Below are 19,406 nucleotides of genomic sequence, written 5' to 3' on the forward strand. Positions count from 1 at the left end.
GGGACCCAGGTTTGATTCCCAGCTTGGGTCATTGTCTGTGCGGAGTCTGCATGTTGTGTCTGATTGGGTTTCCTCGGGGTACTCCGGTTTCCTCCCACATGTCTGAAAGATGTGCTGGTTAAGTGCATTGACCCAAACAGGTGCCGGACTGTGGCGACAAGGGGAATTTCACAGTAACTTTATTGCAATGTTAACGCAAGCCTTACTTGTGACTAATAAATAAACTTGTTATTTGAGGACCAAACTCACAAATCCAAGACTAAGGCCTTTTGCTGGATAGTACTTTTTAAAAAAATAACTGGGAGACAGCAATCCCAATACACCTACATGCTTTAGAGACTTGAGACAACCTACAGCAAGCACCTCAATTAAACACTGGGGGGGCAGGTATAATCATGTGCCTTCAGAAAATACTCTAAATTTAGTGGAAGAAACACAATCCAACAGCAGTGCTGTCCCCCAAGCCAAATTGCCCAGTACTGAGGTGCTAATCAAAACCTGCTGGGTTTTGTTTGTATGCCTGACAAAAATTGCTCTACTTTGATCCTTAGAGGCATGATACTTCTGGGAGGGGGGGGGAAACAACACATGGGCATTTTGGCTTGTTACCAAACAAAATGAAGGCACCAAACAGAAGGTGTTGGGAATATATAAACCTCTTCAGGGGAATGGAAAAGAATTATTAAAAAGGAGTTGCAGTTGACTGACAGAGTAACGAGCACATGCTTGTCAAGTAACTGTTTAGTTATAGGGACAGAAATTAAAGGGAGGCTGTGGCGTAGTGGTTGTCACTGGACTAGCAATCCAGACAACTAGGGTAATGTCCATATTTGAATCTCATCATGACAGATGCTGAAATTGGAATAGAGATTTGGAATTAAGAGTCTAATGATGACCATGAAACAATTGTTGATTGTCCTAAAAAAAGTTCACTAAATGTCCTTTTAAGGGAAGAAATCTGCTGTCCTTACCTGGCCTGCATGTGACTCGAGGCACAGCAATCTGACTCTTAAAATGCCCCCTCAAGGGCAATTAGGGATGGACAATAAATACTGGCCCAGCCAGCAACACCCACATGCCACAAAAGAATTTAAAAAAACAGAGTCAAGTATAGTTTCTGGATGAGGACAAATACTATCTAGCTAGGAGATAATGGAGCCTGCTTGGGTGGACAAGATTGGAATTTTAACAATGTCTTGTGTACATTTACAATGTATAAAGTGAACATTCATGATTAGGCAGAGTGCTATCTCAAGACGATGCTCTCAGAACCGGTCCTTGAGTCGCCTGTGATCAGTTTGTGGAACTCCACAACACCGCAGAACAATCTAGCCAACCTCTTGAAGCACCATCTGCCCTACATATGGCAGAGTCTGCAGATCACATGTTGGACTTATCAGCCATTTTAGAACCCACTAAAATCAGAGGGGAAGCAAGTCATCCTCAATTTGGATGCCCAAAACAACTGGGGGGAGCAGGGAAACAAAAACCCATGATCAGAAGCATCGAAGATGCAGTAACATCTTCGCACACAATAACTAACAGCATGGTGTATATATATCATTCTGATAAACTTTATTTGTTTGTAGCTTTTATAAAAGTACAAGACATATGCATTTAACAAACAGCAAGCAAGTCAGCAGGAGATTACAGTTAAATATGATTGAGGCAGCTGCAAGTTGCAAACTTAGCTTGACAATAGAAATATTTCATGGATAAACACAATTACTGCAGATAAATACAAGGTAGACTAACCATAAGATACATCACACCTGATTTTCAAAAGGTTAATACCACAGGATTGAAACAGCAACTGAGGTCACAATTCAACCTGATTATAAAGTTTTGAGATTTAGTTGACAATTCAGGAAATGTGTCCACAGATGCACATTTGGGTCAATTTAAATTTCAGCTGATTTAAGGATATGAAAAGCTAACACCTAGTGAACGAGCTACCTGCCATTCAGGCACAAGGCTCTAAATGTCAGATCCTTCTTCTGGAAGATGCGAAAGATTCTCTTTTCCCTGCCGAAGAGCAGCATTTTGCAGTTCCAACATGACAATTTTCTCCTCCAACTCTTGGTTTCTTCTCTGAAGCTCGGCTGAAACAAGAGAGCTTAAGCTTTAGAAATCAGGCCCAAACCCTTATGTTTCATTTTGAAGATAGTGACCATAATATAGATTGATTTATCATCAACAAGGGAAAGGACAAAGCAGGAGTAAAAGTTCTAAATTAGGGGAATACAAATTTTACAAAGCTGGGAGGTGAGCTGGCAAGAGTGGACTGGTTACATCTATTAGAAGGAAAAACTTGAATCCGTGGCAGCCGGGGGGGGGTGGGGGGGTTGGTATTCATAGAATCATAGAATCCCTACAGTGCAAAAGGAGGCCATTCGGCCCATCGAGTCTGCACCGACCACAATCCCACCCAGGCCCTACCCCCACATATTTTACCCGCTAATCCCTCTAACCTACGCATCCCAGGACTCTAAGGGGCAATTTTTAACCTGGCCAATCAACCTAACCCACACATCTTTGGACTGTGGGAGGAAACCGGAGCACCCGGAGGAAACCCACGCAGACACGAGGAGAATGTGCAAACTCCACACAGACAGTGACCCGAGCCGGGAATCGAACCCGGGACCCTGGAGCTGTGAAGCAGCAGTGCTAACCACTGTGCTACCGTGCCGCCCTTTTCAAAGGCAAGATTTGACAAGCAGTGACCCCACAAAGAAAAAGGGTTGTACTGCCAAATTTAGAGCACCCCCAGTAATCCAGAAGCATACAGGCCAAGATAAAGCAGAAAAATAAAGTTTATGACATTGAAGGTTTAATACCGTCGAAAGCCTAGCGGAATATATAAATTACAGGTGAAGTAAAAATGGAAATTAGGAAAGCAAAAGTGGATATGAAAAAATCTTGGCAGGTAAAATCAGAAAATCCCAAGATATTTTAGCACATTAAGAGTAATAACTAAGGAAAATATGGAACATCAGATGTACATGGTAACTTGTGGCTTAATTCAGCAGACGTGGGTAGTGATCTCAATAAGTACTTTGGTCTGACTTCACAGAGGAATGATACAGACATTCTAAAGAGTGCAAAATATTAGATACAATAAGTATGAGGGGAAGGACTGGAGACTGGCATCCTTGAAAGTGGATAAATCACCAGGGCCAGATGGAGTGCATCCCAGGCTATTAAAGGAAGTCGAGAGAGAAAATAGCAAATGCTCCGAAGATCATTTTCCAATCCTCACCAGATGCAGGCAAGGTCCCAGAGGACAAAGTCTGTGGACATTGTACCATCAAAAAAGTGGAGTGGGATAGGCCGGTCAGTCTGACTATAGTGGTGGGCAAATTATTGGAAACAATTCTGATACATAGGATAAACTGTCACTTAGAAAGAGGCAGATTGATCAAGGTTAGGCAGCATGGTTTTGTTAGAAGATAGAATGTTTAAGTTCCTCCCTATTTCCTCTGCATTACCTGTTACAATGCATTTCAGAACATAAGAAATAGGAGCAGGAGTAGGCCATCTAGCCCACCAAGCCTGCCCCGCCATTCAATAAGATCATGGCTGATCTGAAGTGGATCAGTTCCACTTACCCACCTGATCCCCATAACCCTTAATTCCCTTACCGATCAGGAATCCATCTATCCGTGATTTAAACATATTCAACGAGGTAGCCTCCACCACTTCAGTGGGCAGAGAATTCCAGAGATTCACCACCCTCAGAGAAGTTCCTCCTCAGCTCTGTCCTAAACTGACCCCCCTTTATTTTGAGGCTGTGCCCTCTAGTTCTAGCTTCCTTTCCAAGCGGAAAGAATCTCTCCACCTCTACCCTATCCAGCCCCTTCATTATCTTATAGGTCTCTATAAGATCCCCCCTCAGCCTTCTAAATTCCAACGAGTACAAACCCAATCTGCTCAGTCTCTCCTCATAATCAACACCCCTCATCTCTGGTATCAACCTGGTGAACATTCTCTGCACTCCCTCCAAGGCCAATATATCCTTCCGCAAATAAGGGGACCAATACTGCACACAGTATTCCAGCTGCGGCCTCACCAATGCCCTGTACAGATGCAGCAAGACATCTCTGCTTTTATATTTTATCCCCCTTGCGATATAGGCCAACATCCTATTTGCCTTCTTGATCACCTGTTGCACCTGCAGACTGAGTTTTTGCGTCTCATGCACAAGGACCCCCAGGTCCCTTTGCACAGTAGCATGTTGTAATTTTTTTCCATTTAGATAATAATCCAATTTGCTATTATTTCTTCCAAAGTGAATAACCTTACATTTGTCAACGTTATACTCCATCTGCCAGATCCTCGTCCACTCACTCAGCCTGTCCAAATCTCTCTGCAGACCTTCTACGCCCTCCACACGATTCACTTTTCCACTTATCTTTGAGTCGTCTGCAAACTTTGTTACCCTACACTCAGTCCCCTCCTCCAGATAGTCTATATAAATGGTAAATAGTTGAGGCCCCAGTACCGATCCCTGTGGCACGCCACTAGTTACCATTTGGGGAGGGAAACAAAGCAAAGGAAGACTCAAACAGATATTGGGGGGGGGGGGGGGGGGGGGGAGGAGGATCAGGAAGTATGGGACCTTGAAGTAGGGCCAGTATAGTCATGATGGGCCTCTTTCTGCACCATAACTTTATGGTTCTGTAATCACTGTTTAAATTATTGCCCAAAAAGGTCCTGTATTTGAGTACTAGTTTGCTACCTGGATCTTAAACAGGGTGGCACAGTGGTTAGCACGACTGCCTCAGAGTGCCAAGGACCTGGGTTCAATTCCAGCCTTGGGTAACAGAGTCTCCACATTCTCCGTGTTTGCACGAGTTTCCACTGGATGCTCCCGTTTCCTCCCACAGGTGGATTGGCCACGCTAAATTGCCAATAGGTTAGAAGAATTATTGGGGTAAATAAGTGGAAATGTGACCTGGGTACAATGGAGAGAGTCAGTGTAGACTTGATGGGCCAAATGGCCTCCTTCTGCACTGTAGGGATTCTACATGTCCACAGGCCCTTGAAGGTGGAAAGCACAAGTGGACAAAGGTGGTCATGAAAGCAGTGGAATGCTTTCCTTTATTGGGCAAGGTACTGAATGCAAAAGCTGGGGTGTATTGATGGAACTGTATAAAACACTAGTTAGCTCACAGCTGGAATGGAAATAGTTCTGGTCACATCACAGCAAGGATGTCATTGTTTTGGGGAAAGTGCAAAGGAGATTTACTTGAATATTGCCAAAACTTGAAAATTGCATCTATGAGGAGATTGGATAGGCGAGGGTTATTTTCCTTTGATAAAAAACTAGGGGGTGACTTAACTAAGTTGTAAAAAATGAAGGGCCTACACATGGTAGACGGGAAAGATTTGTTTCCCCTAACTGAGGGGTCAATTACTGGTCAGCACAGATTGAAGGTGGTTGATAGAAAGATTAAAGGGCACACAAGGGGCACCTGGAATTCACTGCCTATGTTAGTAGTTGAGGATGAAACACCCAGTCCATTTACAAAAAGCTACCTGGATCTGCACCTGAAGTGTTGTAACCTGCAAGGCTATGCGACCAGGTCCCGAAAAGTGGCTAGTTTATTTTCACTTGTTTTTGGCCAGTGTAGTCATGATGGGCCAAACGGCCTCTTCTTGCACCGCAACTTTGTGGTTCTACGGTCACGTTGTTTAAATTAATGGCTTCAAATGGTTCTTTATTGCAGTGCTAGTTTCTCCCTGGATCGTAACAAACCAGCACCTAGCAGAGGCAAGTATGTCTTGATCTCATATCTGGGTGGCAGTTCAATAGTGATTTTAAAGACACCCAATATGGGAAAAGTGACCACAAGTGAAGAAAATGGAGCTTAGAATTCCCACAATATCACTAGTGTGACAAACTGTCAAACAGATTCATCTAGCTAGAACGGGCTGTGCCCGATCCCAAAAAAGAAATTAATGCATTTTCCTACAAAACACATGACTATACACCCAAGCCTAAAACAATTGCATTTTTTGAGATACTTCCAACATGAAGTTTGCTGTACGAATTGCAAATAAAAATGTAATGTTCTTCTTTTGCTAGACTATCCATTGAGATCAAATACTTTTTGCTGGTTGTTCAATATCGGACACAGTTTCTTGCCAACTCAAAAAAATGACAAACACTATATCCCAAATGTTTTGCTGAAGCATGACAGACAATTCTCTGTTAAACTGCAGAAGTTGATGTACAGACAACCTGAAGGCTGAATTTTGTGCCTTGCAGGGGGTGGAAAGCAAAAAACCTACTTTTCCTTGGGGGTTGATTAGAATGGCCTGTGTAAAGAGAAATAAAAATCAAGACTCTTACCCACTTCTTTCTGTTCAGATTTACACGTAGATTTCGCTGTTTTATTCTGCAAAGAGAGAATCCACCATTACAATTTAATTACCTTTTCAAGCAACACAAAACCATATAATGCAAAAATACAGGACTGGGCGTTGAAGCATTACTCAAGACGACAGCCAGCTAACAGGGAAGATGTGAGCAGGCGTTTTCTGGGAAAGAACACTCGAAAATGTCCCTTGCTGGATTGAGAAATCCCAAATGGTACCCAAACAAAGTAGGCCTCAGCCAATGGTGTTTGGTTGGTCTGCTCTGAAGCTAATCTTGAGTTTTGGGTGAAAAGAGGTGTACAAATGAAAAAAAAACAGGTGACAGTTCTCCATATCTATGGGACTTAAAATTAGAAACCAAAACATAACTTTCAAATCAGTCTCCTGGAAAAAAAGCTTCCTGATGCTGTTTGCAGGAGCCTGCTATTTGCATTCCCAATTACAAAAGTGACCACACTTCAAAAGCAAGTTAGTCATCAACAGTGAAGCACGTTAGAACTGGGATTGTGAAAGGTGTTACAAAAACCCAAGTCTTTTTCCTGCAAAGGGAAAATGTGTGCACAAAGCCGACATAGCAACTGACCACTCTGCAGAATAGCGAGTCAAAACATTCATGCACCCAAGTTTTTGTTTTAAATACCATAGGTGGTCAATTTCTGACATCTAGGGAGGAAAAAAAAAAAGAGGGAAAAGAATCTTCCCATCAGTTTTTGTTTCATGTGGTCAAAGACATTTACATACCAATTTGACTTTTGGTTCTGAGGCTCGACTCTTTCCTGCCTTCATCCCCACCTTCTGCTTGCAGGGTAATGGTTTTGTTTTCATTTGAAATTTGGCAGTCACCTCTCCTGTAAAATAAAGCAGTAGGATTTGACAGAATGGATTTAAAAAACGCAAATAAAAAGGAAGACACAATACTCAAAAAACTAAGTGTCGTAGGAAACTTTACACTTCCCCTAGAGAAAAGCAACATAAAACTAGAAAACAAGTAAAACAGCAGTCCCCAGAAAATTTTGTGGCAAGTAATGATGCTTATACAAGACACATCCAAGGCAGAAAACAAGGGCAAACAATTGATAATTAAAACTGGGTACTATTTACTAAAAAACACCACTTAAACTGGTTCAGCCATACACAATTCATGAAGTCAAAACTGCATCAACCATAAACAAATGAACCAAGACCACACAAGATTTAAAATCACTCGGATCTCTAGGGGAGTGAACACATTGTGTTAAGTAGAAAATACCCCAGTAGGAGAAAAGCCAGCATTATTGAAATTAAAAAAGAGGTTGCCAACTTTCAAGTTGCAGCCAATTTAAAGATGTGCATTAGTCTTACAAATGGAAACAGATGGCAGGGAAATCAGCCTGGATATAGAGAAGTAAAACCACTCAATACTACAGCAGGTTAATGCTGCTTTGCAATATGCCATTATTTTGCCCCTGACTTTAGCAATACTAGTTTTTCATTTTGATGGGCATATATCCTACTTCTTCAGATGTGATTTGAGACTTTTGTAATTTAAAAGCAAACTTTTGAATGTATAGTGGAATAAGTGCATTAGACAAAATGTGAACACACTCAGACTCTCAGATGAATGCATGCATACCTCAAGAAAAGCCCCAGATACTTTTCCAAATAAATTTCATGACACTTGCATTTCAACAGCTGTGTAAAATGGTTAGGAATCAAGTGTGCAAAGGAAGTATTCACTTATGATCTGGGTGCGATCGGTTTCAAGTTAGTATTCACCCCAACAAGTAATATTCCCTGAAAATAATCCTATAGACAGACTGTATAACCAATACAGAAAACAATGATTTCACTATACCAGCAGTCTTCGATTTCTTTGGGGGTGGACTTGGTGTTCTCTTCTGTTCCATTGCACTGTTGCGCCGTTTTATGCTGGTCACATCATTTTGGGAGGCCAAAACTAAAGAGTTGTTGGCTTTCCGGTTGACATGTGGATGACCAGCCATACCTGTGAAAAATAAGTTAAAATCGTAAATCTAAAATGGAGAAACATATTCCAACTGGACTAAATTGGAGGGGAACAGGTTGGTCTAAATGAAGTGCTGAAACAAAATTCACTGATTAAAAAGATCCTGGATGGGATTTAAGCCAACAAGATGATTTTGATCACTCACTTAACAGAACAAGCAGATAGCCAGAAATTTGTAACTTTTACAGAGCAACATCAGTTCAAAGACGGTATAAAATATAAAATGCAAGGACAAAGACAGAAATAACCAGCAAGGACCCAAGTGGATTAATTTCCACACATTGCATCTTCAATTATTCAGTTTTTAATATTAGAAGTCCAATAACATGGGTGGCAAGATGGCAGTGGTTAGCACTGCTGTCTCAGCGCCAGGGACCCGGGTTCAATTCCCGGCTTGGGTCACTGTGTGGAGTCTGCACGTTCTCCCCGTGTCTGCATGGGTTTCCTCTGGATGCTCCGGTTTCCTCCCACAGTCCAAAAGACGTGCTGGTTAGGTGCATTGGCCATGCTAAATTCTCCCTCTGTGTACTCGAACAGGTGCCAGTGTGGCACAACTAGGGGATTTTCACAGTAACTTCATTGCCGTGTTAATGTAAGCCTACTCATGACACTAATAAAATAAACATGAATCAATTAATTAGTGCTGCGAAGATTGATGGAAATTTGAACAAAGAGGCTTTGGAATGACTAGCTTTTTAATGTACCTTAACATCTGCCAGAGTATTGCAAAATTAACTGTCCAGTAAAATTGGATTTGTTCAATCCCAAAGTATCTCCCTTAGCTAGGTAGGCAACAATAACATAGATCAACTCTACTTATTCACCCACACTGCTCTGCCAGGAAGTAAATTGTGCTAGGACCACAGATTCCCAAAAGCAAAATCTTACTAAAAGCAATCCAAAATGGCAGTGGAAGGGATTTCTGTGCATCGTTATTAGGGTGATATTTTAAGAGGTCATTTTTAATTCTGGGAAGATTAAAAGTTTAATTGTAGAAAATGGATGGGAGAAAGCATCTAAACCAGCTTGAAAACTAGTATATGGAAAAGATTGGGGCCATTTTGAGTGAAAGGAGTTACAAGATCATAAAACAGCAGATGGGATTCCTTAGCTAGGGAATTAGAAATGAAGTGTCTACAATGCTTGCAAAGAAATGCAGCCCAGAGAATAGTTTTGTTTTTGGGAGTTAGAGCCCTGGAAGTCTACATCACCATGAAGATGGACACATAGTTTTTGGGTTTTGATTTATCTGTGTATTTGCTTGGGGAGTGTTCTGCAGTTTGGAAAGGGCTATATTGAAAAAAGTGCTGTTGTTAGGAGTTGCTGTCAGTTGGCTCAGTATTGCTGGGGCTCAGGAGAAGTCCTGAGAATGGGGGTAGTGGCAGGAGGTCACTGGCTCTAACCTGAAACCAGGTTAGGGCCCAGGCACAGTCCTGGGAATCACCTGTAGTTTGGAGTAGCCGGAGAAATTGGAGTTTGGTACTGCTCCTGGATTTCACCAGTCTGGTAAAGCTAGCCAGCTGTTGAAGAGCTGAAATTGTGCAGGTTGAGGTGGAGGTGCAGACTGAAATCCAGAGAATGGAGTCTCAGGAAGTTAAGTTGCTTATGAATGCCTGGATAGGTTGCTGAGTAATTCGTAGAAACTCTCTGGGTTGCATTTGTTATTTATTTTACAGTGTGGTGTGCTTTATCAGTTTGTCTGTTAACTTACGTCCACCTCATATTAACTCATGCTCAGATGTTAAAGAGCACAAGGTAGATATCATAAATTGTCTCATCTTTTTGACATTGTATGGAAAAGTTAATTTTTGTTTGTTCAAAACAGGGGATCTGATGACTTCATTCTTTTAGCAAGGGTCTTGAATCTCACCCTACTTTAAAACATAACATTCTGGTCCCTCACCAGATCTTAAAAATGCAGGGGTCTGATCTCAAATCATAATACGCACTTTGCAATCCTGATCGAGTCCAGTGGTTTAAGCTACTGGGCGCATTGAGTAGTTTGTTTAGTTATCTTGGTGTAGCTTCGCCTGACTTAAGAGGTCTTCAGCTGGCACGATGCATTATTATTTGATCAAGGGTTCTATTATTTTGCATCTCTCAGCTTAGTTATTCTAAAATTAAGTGAAAATTCAATTCTAAAGTAAAGAACATCTTTCCTGTATTATTTATTCGTCACAAGTAACCTTATATTAACATTGCTATAAAGTTACGTGAAAATCCCTTAGTTGTCACACCCTGGCACCTGTTTGGGTACACTGAGGGAGAATTTAGCATGGCCAATGCACTTAACTAGCACATCTTTCATACTGTGGGAGGAAACAGGAGCACCAGAGGAAACCCATGCAGACATAGGGAGAATGTGCAGACTCGGCATAGACGTGACCCAAGTCGGGAATCAAACCCAGGTCCCTGGCATTGTGATGCAGCAGTGCTAACCACTGTGACAAGTATCAATTAAGATTTTTCTTTAGGCCATCCTAAAAGTTTGTAGGGGCATGGCATAATGGTATTGTCATTGAACTAGTAATAGACACCCAGGGTAATGCTCTGGAGACTAGGGTTTGAATCCCACCATGGTAGATGGTGAAATTGGAAACAAATAAAAATCTGGAATTAAATGTCTCATGACGGCCATGAATCCATTGCCAATTGCCTTGAAAACCAATCTGGTTCACCTTACCCTACAGGTGATTCCAGATCCTAAACTCTTAATTCTAAATGGCCAACAAGCCACTCAGTTCAAGAGGCAATTAGTGATCGGCATTCCCATGAAATAAAGAAACACATTTAGTCCTGTATTAATGGAGGTTGATTAGTGAACACGAGGTGCTTTTTCTTTCAGAATCCTTCCACAATTTAATCAGCAAAGTGCACAATATTTACCTATATTAGGAAGCTTAGAGTCTGCTTTTGTTGCCTGCACAGTTAGTTTTGATGTTACCAGTGAAGATCTTTTCCTTACTTCAGGTATCTTCGAGATAGCTTTAGTCAAAGGTTGATTAGTTTCTGCTTTAAGAGGTATCTGGAAAAGGACATAATTTACAACCAAAGATTTTGTTTTATAAGAAATAGTGTGCAGAGATAATGTCAATAGTATACTATACACGGATAATAGTGTTAAGAATTAGGCAATTAGACCAATGCAAAACTATTAACAGCAATTTGAAGATCGGTGCGGATATACACTTAGTGATCTTCAATTTCCAGGGACCTGTTGCCATTCAATAAACCCCAAAAAAGCAAAAACAAACTCTCTCCTAGCTTATAGATGGCCAACCAACGTTGAATCAAGGCAAGCATTGCACACAATTATTAGCCATTATAAAGTGACCGGCTCAAGTGAAATACCGAATGTTGTTTAAAATGTGGTTGTGAAAATACAACTTACTTTAGTAGTGACTGCAGCGTGGCATGATGGAACTTTGTTATTTGTTGTACTTTGCCCAATCCCTATCGCACTGTTTGGTCTTCCCGAAACTATACGAGGTTTTGGAATGTGCATCTTTGAAAAACTAGGTGGTTGCATTGGAGGTTTTCCTCCTCTTCCCACAGCAGCAGAACAACCTACTTTACAGGTTCTAGCAGGTGGTGGTATAGAATCATTTTGAGCTCCATATTTGTGCGCTTCAGACACAGGTGCTTGACTAACATTTTTCCTTACGGCTCCAGGGAGATGAGAAACATGTTTCAAGGAATTCTCAGTTGCAATTTTGGTTTGCTGCAATCGCAGTCCAGGTCTTGGTGCATTTGAATCTTTTCCAGGACAGGTTTTAATTTCAGTGACAGTAGTGTCAGAGCTTCTGCCGACATCTTTAGTGCTGTCTTGTTCCTCTGGGCACTCACCCACTCCATTACCCACACTATCCTGAAGTGTGGAGGTTGAAGCCAGAAAAGAATGATCAAGTCGTAAATATTCTGGAAAACTCTGTCTCCCTGTAAAGCATGGAGTAGACATGCAATGTGGAGCCCATTCTGAATTCACCATATCAACTAAATCTGCCTGCTCACAAATACTTATTTCTTTGTTCTGGGAGGTTTCTCTCAAATGTACACTTCCTTTGAGAGCACAATCACCTTTAGGCAATTCTGTAGAACAGTTGACATTACCGCCTTGATTTGTTTTATTAGATATTTTATTCAAGCATATGGAATCACCCCGCTTCTCTAAATTCAGAGTTAAATTTGAGATGCTACTTTTGCCAGTCTCCTTCACTCGCTCCAACTCTGATCCACAATCTGGAGCACATTTTCTCACAAATCTGGCTTCAGTCAAGCTTCCTGACGATAGAGACAGTCTGCAATCAGGCAGGTTAGTTAATTTGCTGGGGTTAATTTCCAAACTGTTGCCACGCTTTGATGCATCAAATGTAGCAGTGCAGTCATTGACATTCACAATTCCATTTGATTGCTCTCTATCACCCCTAGGTAAAAGCAGCTCACAATCAGACAAGACAGGTGCTTTGCAATCATTTTCAAGATTACTTTCCTGTGGCGGGGCATCAAATGTTGCATTTTTGTGGTCATCCACAGTTGTATTATTTAACTGCAGCAGCTCACAATTGGACAAGATTGGCAAATCATTTTCAAGATTACCTTCCTGTGGCAGGGCATCAAATGTTGCATCTTTATGGTCACCCAGAGTTGTGGTATTATTTAACTGCAGCAGCTCACAATTGGACAAGATTGGCAAATCATTTTCAAGATTACCTTCCTGTGGCAGGGCATCAAATGTTGCATCTTTATGGTCACCCAGAGTTGTGGTATTATTTAACTGCAGCAGCTCACAATTGGATAAGACCAGTGCATTACTATCATTTTTAAGCTTACTTTCACTTGGTTGTGCATCAAATGTTGAATTTTTATGGTCATCCATGGTCATGGTACCATTTAATTGCACCATCTCTCTCTCAGATAGAGGCAGTCTGCAATTGGACAAGTTAGTTACCTTGCAGTCATTGCCCAAATCTTCATATTTTGACGTTTCGAATGTTGTATTTTTATGATCATCCACAGTCATGGTACCATTTAACTGCACTACAGCTTGCTTGTCATTGGCCTGGAGGTCATTTCCAAAAGTGATTTCATGTCCTGATAAGTCAAACGTCACGTTTTTATCTTGCAGAGTTATTGTTTCGTTCAACTGGATTAAATCAGGTGTAGCAAGAGATGGCTTGTAATCTAACAAAACAGGTGCCTTGGTTTCATTGTCAAAACTGCCTTTGTGCATTGGCAAAATTAGGTTTTCATCACTTTGCATGCTTCTTTCAAACAACTGATCTACCTTAGATAGCAATAAATTGCAGTCAGGCAAAGTCTTGGCAGGCATGAAACTTTCACAAGAAGCATCACCCCTTGCACCTAAAGATTGTGTATTTGATGCACCGCTCCCTTTGATTTCAGTCAACTGGATTAAATCTACTGTCGGTGGGAGCAGCTCACAATTGGATATGGTGGGTGACTTGCTGAGGACATTGTTGGAATAGACATCATGCTTTGGTGCATCATCGTCATGGTCATTTGGGTCACTTGGCACCATGGTTTCATTTAGTTGAATCAAATTTCTTGCAGGGGACCAAGGCAGAGTTTCAGTTTCAATATCATTATTCATCTTAGCACTAACAGGTGAATCTTCAGTTTTGATTTCTGCTTCTGTGAGAACTAGTTGACGATTGTCATCTGTTAAGCCTTCTTCTTGCAGTTTTGAGGTGCTGCCACCAAGTGGCAATTTTGCAGGAGGGGTTTCAGAACAGCAGGAGAAGACTGAACAGTCAAATGGTACAGGTTCCTCATTTATCATGGAAACATTGGCTGCAGGAACAGGATTTATGGCATCAACTGTACAGAGAGGAGAGGTCTCACTTTTACTACTTAACTCAGCAGCTATATGTAGACATTCTTCTGCAACAAAACTGCTGAATAAGGGCGATACATAACTAGGTTCCATAAGCTGTGGTGGGCAATGGGCTGATTGCATGTGCTCACGTTCAAATATACTGTCAGACACACTAATATTGGGCACGTTTTGTTGTACCATCACCCCATCTACATTTTTTGTTTTTAGAGGAATCTGCCTTGTACTCTTGTCACCAGAATTTGGAAGACAGTATGTTGCATTCAGAGAATTTTCATTTGGGAGTGCAGCCATTTTGCATTTAATATCCATCCTTCCACTCAATTTTTGGGTAGAGTTTAGACTGAGGGATCCTCTGCCAAATGGCCTGTTTTTGACATTTGAGACACTTGACGCTCGTTTCTTAAAAACCTTGGTACTCTCAAAAGTTTTCAAATTATTGGTACTAACTGCCTGCTGCCTCAATTCAGTTTGTGGAATTTTTGAGCGACTTTTACATGGATTTTCTCTGGTCAACAGTGGATGTCTACATTGTGATGGTGCTACACTGTTCCTCTTAGAAGCAGCAGAAACAACTGTGTTACTTGCAGTTTTAGTGGAAACACATGTTGAAGCACGACGCTTTGGTGTAGCTAATGAAGACTTCATTGAACGCTGTCTGGGCGAAGTTGGCATTTTTCAGCACAAAGGCAAGGAAAGAATAAAATCTCATCAGCAACAATCTATATAAAAACAGCTCATCAACAACAACGTACATGTGGGTTGAGAGAACACAGTACACAAGCATTTAAGAGATTTATCAGTACATTATACATCAAATAACAAAAATTGAACTAATTTGATGTGAAAAGAGTAGAATGTTCTAATTGCATAGTCCTGGAAGTGATCATTTCTAACATGTGCAAGACAGGATGGACCAGGAGAGAGACTTTCCTCATTCTAGCTTGATATCTTCAAAAACAGTTGAATTGTGAAGGCAAACAAAATTTGACAGAAAAGATGAAAAAACAAAGATGATTTGGAAGACAGGACTTGGGAGTTGGAGAAGGCAGGTTAGCCCTTTAAGATCATGGCCGATCTGGTTGTGGTCTCAATTCCATTTTTTTGTTGTCTCATTGCAGGAAAAAAATTATTTTCATTTCCATCTTGGAAAGTAGACCTCTTATGCTTAAACTGTCTTTCCAATAAAGGGAGGGGATGACTTAGTGTTATTATCGCTAGACTAGACTATTAATCCAGAAACTCAGCTAATGCTCTGGGGACCCGGGTTCAAATCCCGCCACGGCAGATGGTGGAATTTGAATTCAATAAAAGATAGCTGGAATTAAGAATCTACTGATGACCATGAAACCATTGTCGTTTGTCAGAAAAACCCATCTGGTTCACCAATGTCCTTTAGGGAAGGAAATCTGTCATCCTTACCAGATCTGGTCTACATGTGACTCCAGAGCCACAGCAATGTGGTTGAGTCTCAACTGCCCTCAGGCACCTAGGGATGGGCAATAAATGTTCCATGAATAAAAAAAACTAATTGGAAACATCCTCTTCATATCTACCCTATCAAGTTTCCTCAGGATCTCATGCTTCAATAAGATCAACTCTCAATCCTCTAACCTTCAAAAAGCCAGTGGATATAGGCCCAACCCATCAAGTATTAAGATAAGCCCCTCAACCACCAGGAATGAGGCAAATCAACGTTCTCCGAACTGCTTCTAAGGAAAATATATACTTTCTCAAACAAAAAAAATACCAAAACTGTACACAGTTTTTAAAAATAAAGGCAAAATACTGCAGATATTGGAATCAGAAACAAAAACAGAAAATGCTGGAAAATCTCAAAGTCTGACAGCATCTGTGGAGAGAATAGAGTCAACATTTGAAGTCTGGATGGCCCTTTGACCGAGCTAAGAACAAATAAAATCAGACAAGAATTATAATATGTGGGGGAGGGGTGGGGCTGTAATTGGACAAAGGAAATAAAAATGGTGAAGGCTGAGAAAGATGCTAAAGTGTCCATTAAATGTGTGAATGGCATTTCAGAGGTTCAGATTGGAAGGTGCCCTGAAAGGGGGGAAAGGAAGGGGGGGGGAGAGACAAAGAGACATCAGTGGAAAGAGTTGAAGTCACGATGCACAGCGAGATTGGAGAAATGGAAAATTGTAAGAATGAAAAGTGATAAAAATGGATGATTGAGATGAAAAATGAAATGATATAAATGGAAATGGGGTGAAGGTGGAGGGGAGAGTTCATGCTCTGAAGTGGTTGAACTCAATGTTCAGTCCGGAAGTGTAAAGTGCCCAATCAGAAGCTGAAGTGCTTTTCTTCCAGTTTGCAATGGGATTCACTAGAGCATTGCAAAAGGCCAAGGATGGACATGTGGACAGGAGAGCAGGGTGGTGTGTTACTGCGACAGAAAGATCTGGGTCCTGCATGCAGATGGACAGTATTTTAGGTTTGATCTTGTCAAGGTCCTGTACAGCTGCAGTACACCCAGTATTCCCTATTGGGGTGAGGAAAGGGGTGGCATTGGAGAACTAAAGGCAAGGCAAGCAGCCACAAAAACAGAAGCAAAGACACAGGATTTCATTTTATTCATTGGATGTAGGCATCACTGGCTAAGCCAGCAATTATTGCCCACCCCGACCCTCGAACTGAATGGCTTCCTAGGCCATTTTAGAGAGCAGTTAAGTGTCAACCAAATTGCTGTGAATCTGGGGTCACGTGTAGGCCAGACCAGATGGGATGGCAGATTGCAGGGGCAGCACAGTGGCAGTGGTTAGTACTGCTACCTCAGTGCCAGGGACTCGGGTTCGATTCCTGGCTTGGGTCACTGTCTGTGTGAAGTTTGCACATTCTCCCCATATCTGCTTGGGTTTCCTCCGGGTGCTCTGGTTTCCTCTCACTGTCTGAAAGATATGCTGGTTAGGTGCATTGACCTGAACAGGCGCCGGATTGCAACGACGAGGGAAATTTCACAGTAACTTCTTTACAGTGTTAATGTAAGCCTTGCTTGTGACTAATAAATAAAATGTTTTTAAAACTTCTTCCCTGAATGGCATTAGTGAACTAGATGAGTTTTTACAACAATCAACAATGGTTCATGTCATTAGACTTTTTAATTTCAGATTTTATTTGATATAAACTTCACCATTTGCCATGGTGGGATTTAAACCTAGGTCCCCAGAGCACTGCTGTTGGACTCTGGCCTACTAGTTCAGGGACAATACCGTTACATCACCACCTCCCCATAAGTCAGTTAAAAAGACAAGACAAGATTCTCTAGTTGGAGGAGAACCTTTGATAAGAAAAAATGCAATGACAAAGGAATTAGCAACGATGCTCTCATACAAACTCCACCCTCAAAAAAAGCTTCCAATCCACAACCTATAAAAGGACAGGACAAAAATAACCCTGTGGAGGCAAGTAACAAAGGGTGAGTGAGGAAGGGAGTAAAGTAATAAAAGCTACATCGGAGAGAGAATTAGTGGGCACATCAGACACTCTAGATTGTTAGTGCTTCCCTGACACATTAAAATTTCCAAAGTAGCAAAAATTTCATCCTCAAACCATATTTGGAGATGACTTGTCCAAGCTTGAGACTATGTTGGGAAGAACATGCAGTCACTGGCAAACTTAATTATTGAGTGTAATGCAATCTCAATGTAACGAGATTACCAAGACTTGATGCAATCGTCAAAATATCAAACCAATCAATTCAGTCTGCAGTACTACGACCCTCCACAATACGCGCATTCCTCTAATTCTGGCAGTTAGTGTATGCACAATCAGCATACAGTGGTTAGCACTGCTGCCTCAGTACCAGGGACACAGGCTTGATTCCAGCCTTGGGTCACTGTGTGGAGTTTGTACGTTTTCCCCATGCCTGTGTGGGTTTCCTCCAGTGCTCTGGTTTCCTCCCACTGTCCAAAGATGTGCAAGTTGGGGGATTGGCCATGCTAAATTGCCCCTTAGGGTCAGGGGGATTAGCAGGGTGCATACATAGCATTACAGGGATAGGGCCTGTGTGAGATTGTTGTCAGTGCAGGTTCAATGGGCCAAATGGCCTCTTTTTGCATTGTAGGGATTCAAAGATGTCCACGCATCATAACTGCTCTACCGGTGGCAGGAGTGCCTACAGCTGCTTAGTCCCTAATTCCTGGGATCTCTTCCCTAGATCCCTACACCTCACTCTCTCCTCTGATACATCCTTTGAAATCTACCTATCTGACCAAGGTTTTGGTCAAATAATATAAAGCAAAACTCTGCAGAAACAAAAACAGAAAATGCTGGAAAATTTCAGCAGGTCTGACAGGTCCACACAGTGGTTCGATTCCTGGCTTGGGTCACGGTCTGTGTGGAGTTTGCATACTCTCCCCGTGTCTGCATGGGTTTCCTCCAGATGCTCCTGTTTCCTCCCACAGTCTGAAAGGTGTGCTGGTTAGGTGCATTGACCCAAACAGGCACAGACTGTGGCAACCAGGGGGTTCTCACAGTAACTTCATTGCAGTGTTAACGTAAGCCTTACTTGTGACTAATAAATAAACTTTACTTTAGCATTTGTGGGAAGAGAATAGAGCCAGGGTTTCCAGTCTGGATGACCCTTCATCAGAGCCACTTGACCCAACACCACCCTGGGCAGCTCAGGCTCGCACTTTGCTTGATAATGTTTGTGAAAAGCCTCAGGGCATTTTTATCAGAGACACTGCAGCCAGTGGAGTACAGACTGGCTCTGAGAAAGAGCCGCCCAGACACCTTCAGCTCTATTCTCTCTCCACAGAGGCTGTCAGCCCTGCTGAGAGTTTCCAGCATTTTCTATTCTGGTTTGAGCGCAGACCCTGTTGGAATGTGGAGACAGTTAACCTCCCAACCAAGGGAGTTAGAGAAAAATGCCCAATACAAACCTCCCCGACATGGCCACCCTGGGTGCTGCCGTGCCCGCCGACAGGATGCAGAGTGCGGCTCCAGCAGCTCTGGGTGCAGACAGACCGGCTTACAGCGCTGCGTTAGGCTCCAGGTTCAGACAAACACCCGTTGGAAGCCGGCGCCGCCATTTAAACTGGAGGCCCCGCCCCCTCCCGTCAGCCCGCTCCGGCTCTCGCGGGATCTCCGCCCCAACCGTCACCCGATTCAAATTCCAGGAGCGAGGCGGACACTGACGGGCAGTCA

General features: G+C 42.1%; 1 protein-coding gene across 1 annotated transcript; it reads right to left on the bottom strand.

Moving 5' to 3' along the window:
- Positions 1 to 1,551: 1,551 nt before the first annotated feature.
- Positions 1,552 to 19,337, bottom strand: LOC144493034 (uncharacterized). The gene is made up of 7 exons (XM_078211847.1): positions 19,142 to 19,337; positions 11,778 to 14,894; positions 11,273 to 11,411; positions 8,216 to 8,365; positions 7,123 to 7,229; positions 6,356 to 6,401; positions 1,552 to 2,102 (listed from the first exon to the last, which is right to left on the bottom strand). Exons 2-7 carry the CDS (start codon positions 14,886 to 14,888, stop codon positions 1,978 to 1,980), a joined length of 3,678 nt encoding a protein of 1,225 aa, XP_078067973.1. The 5' UTR covers positions 14,889 to 14,894; positions 19,142 to 19,337; the 3' UTR covers positions 1,552 to 1,977.
- Between the last annotated feature and the right edge of the window lie 69 nt (positions 19,338 to 19,406).

Source organism: Mustelus asterias, chromosome 4 (genome assembly GCF_964213995.1).
Source record: "Mustelus asterias chromosome 4, sMusAst1.hap1.1, whole genome shotgun sequence".
NCBI lineage: Eukaryota > Metazoa > Chordata > Chondrichthyes > Carcharhiniformes > Triakidae > Mustelus > Mustelus asterias.

What these genes read in the sequence shown, in the direction of transcription:
- LOC144493034 (XM_078211847.1), bottom strand. Translation starts at nt 14,888, where the DNA reads ATGAAGTCTTCATTAGCTACACCAAAGCGTCGTGCTTCAACATGTGTT. An exon ending in AAAGAAATCGAAGACTGCTG is followed by an intron (nt 7,230 to 8,215) that starts GTATAGTGAAAT and finishes TTTATTTTACAG; the next exon opens with GAGAGGTGACTGCCAAATTT. An exon ending in CAGAACCAAAAGTCAAATTG is followed by an intron (nt 6,402 to 7,122) that starts GTATGTAAATGT and finishes CTCTCTTTGCAG; the next exon opens with AATAAAACAGCGAAATCTAC.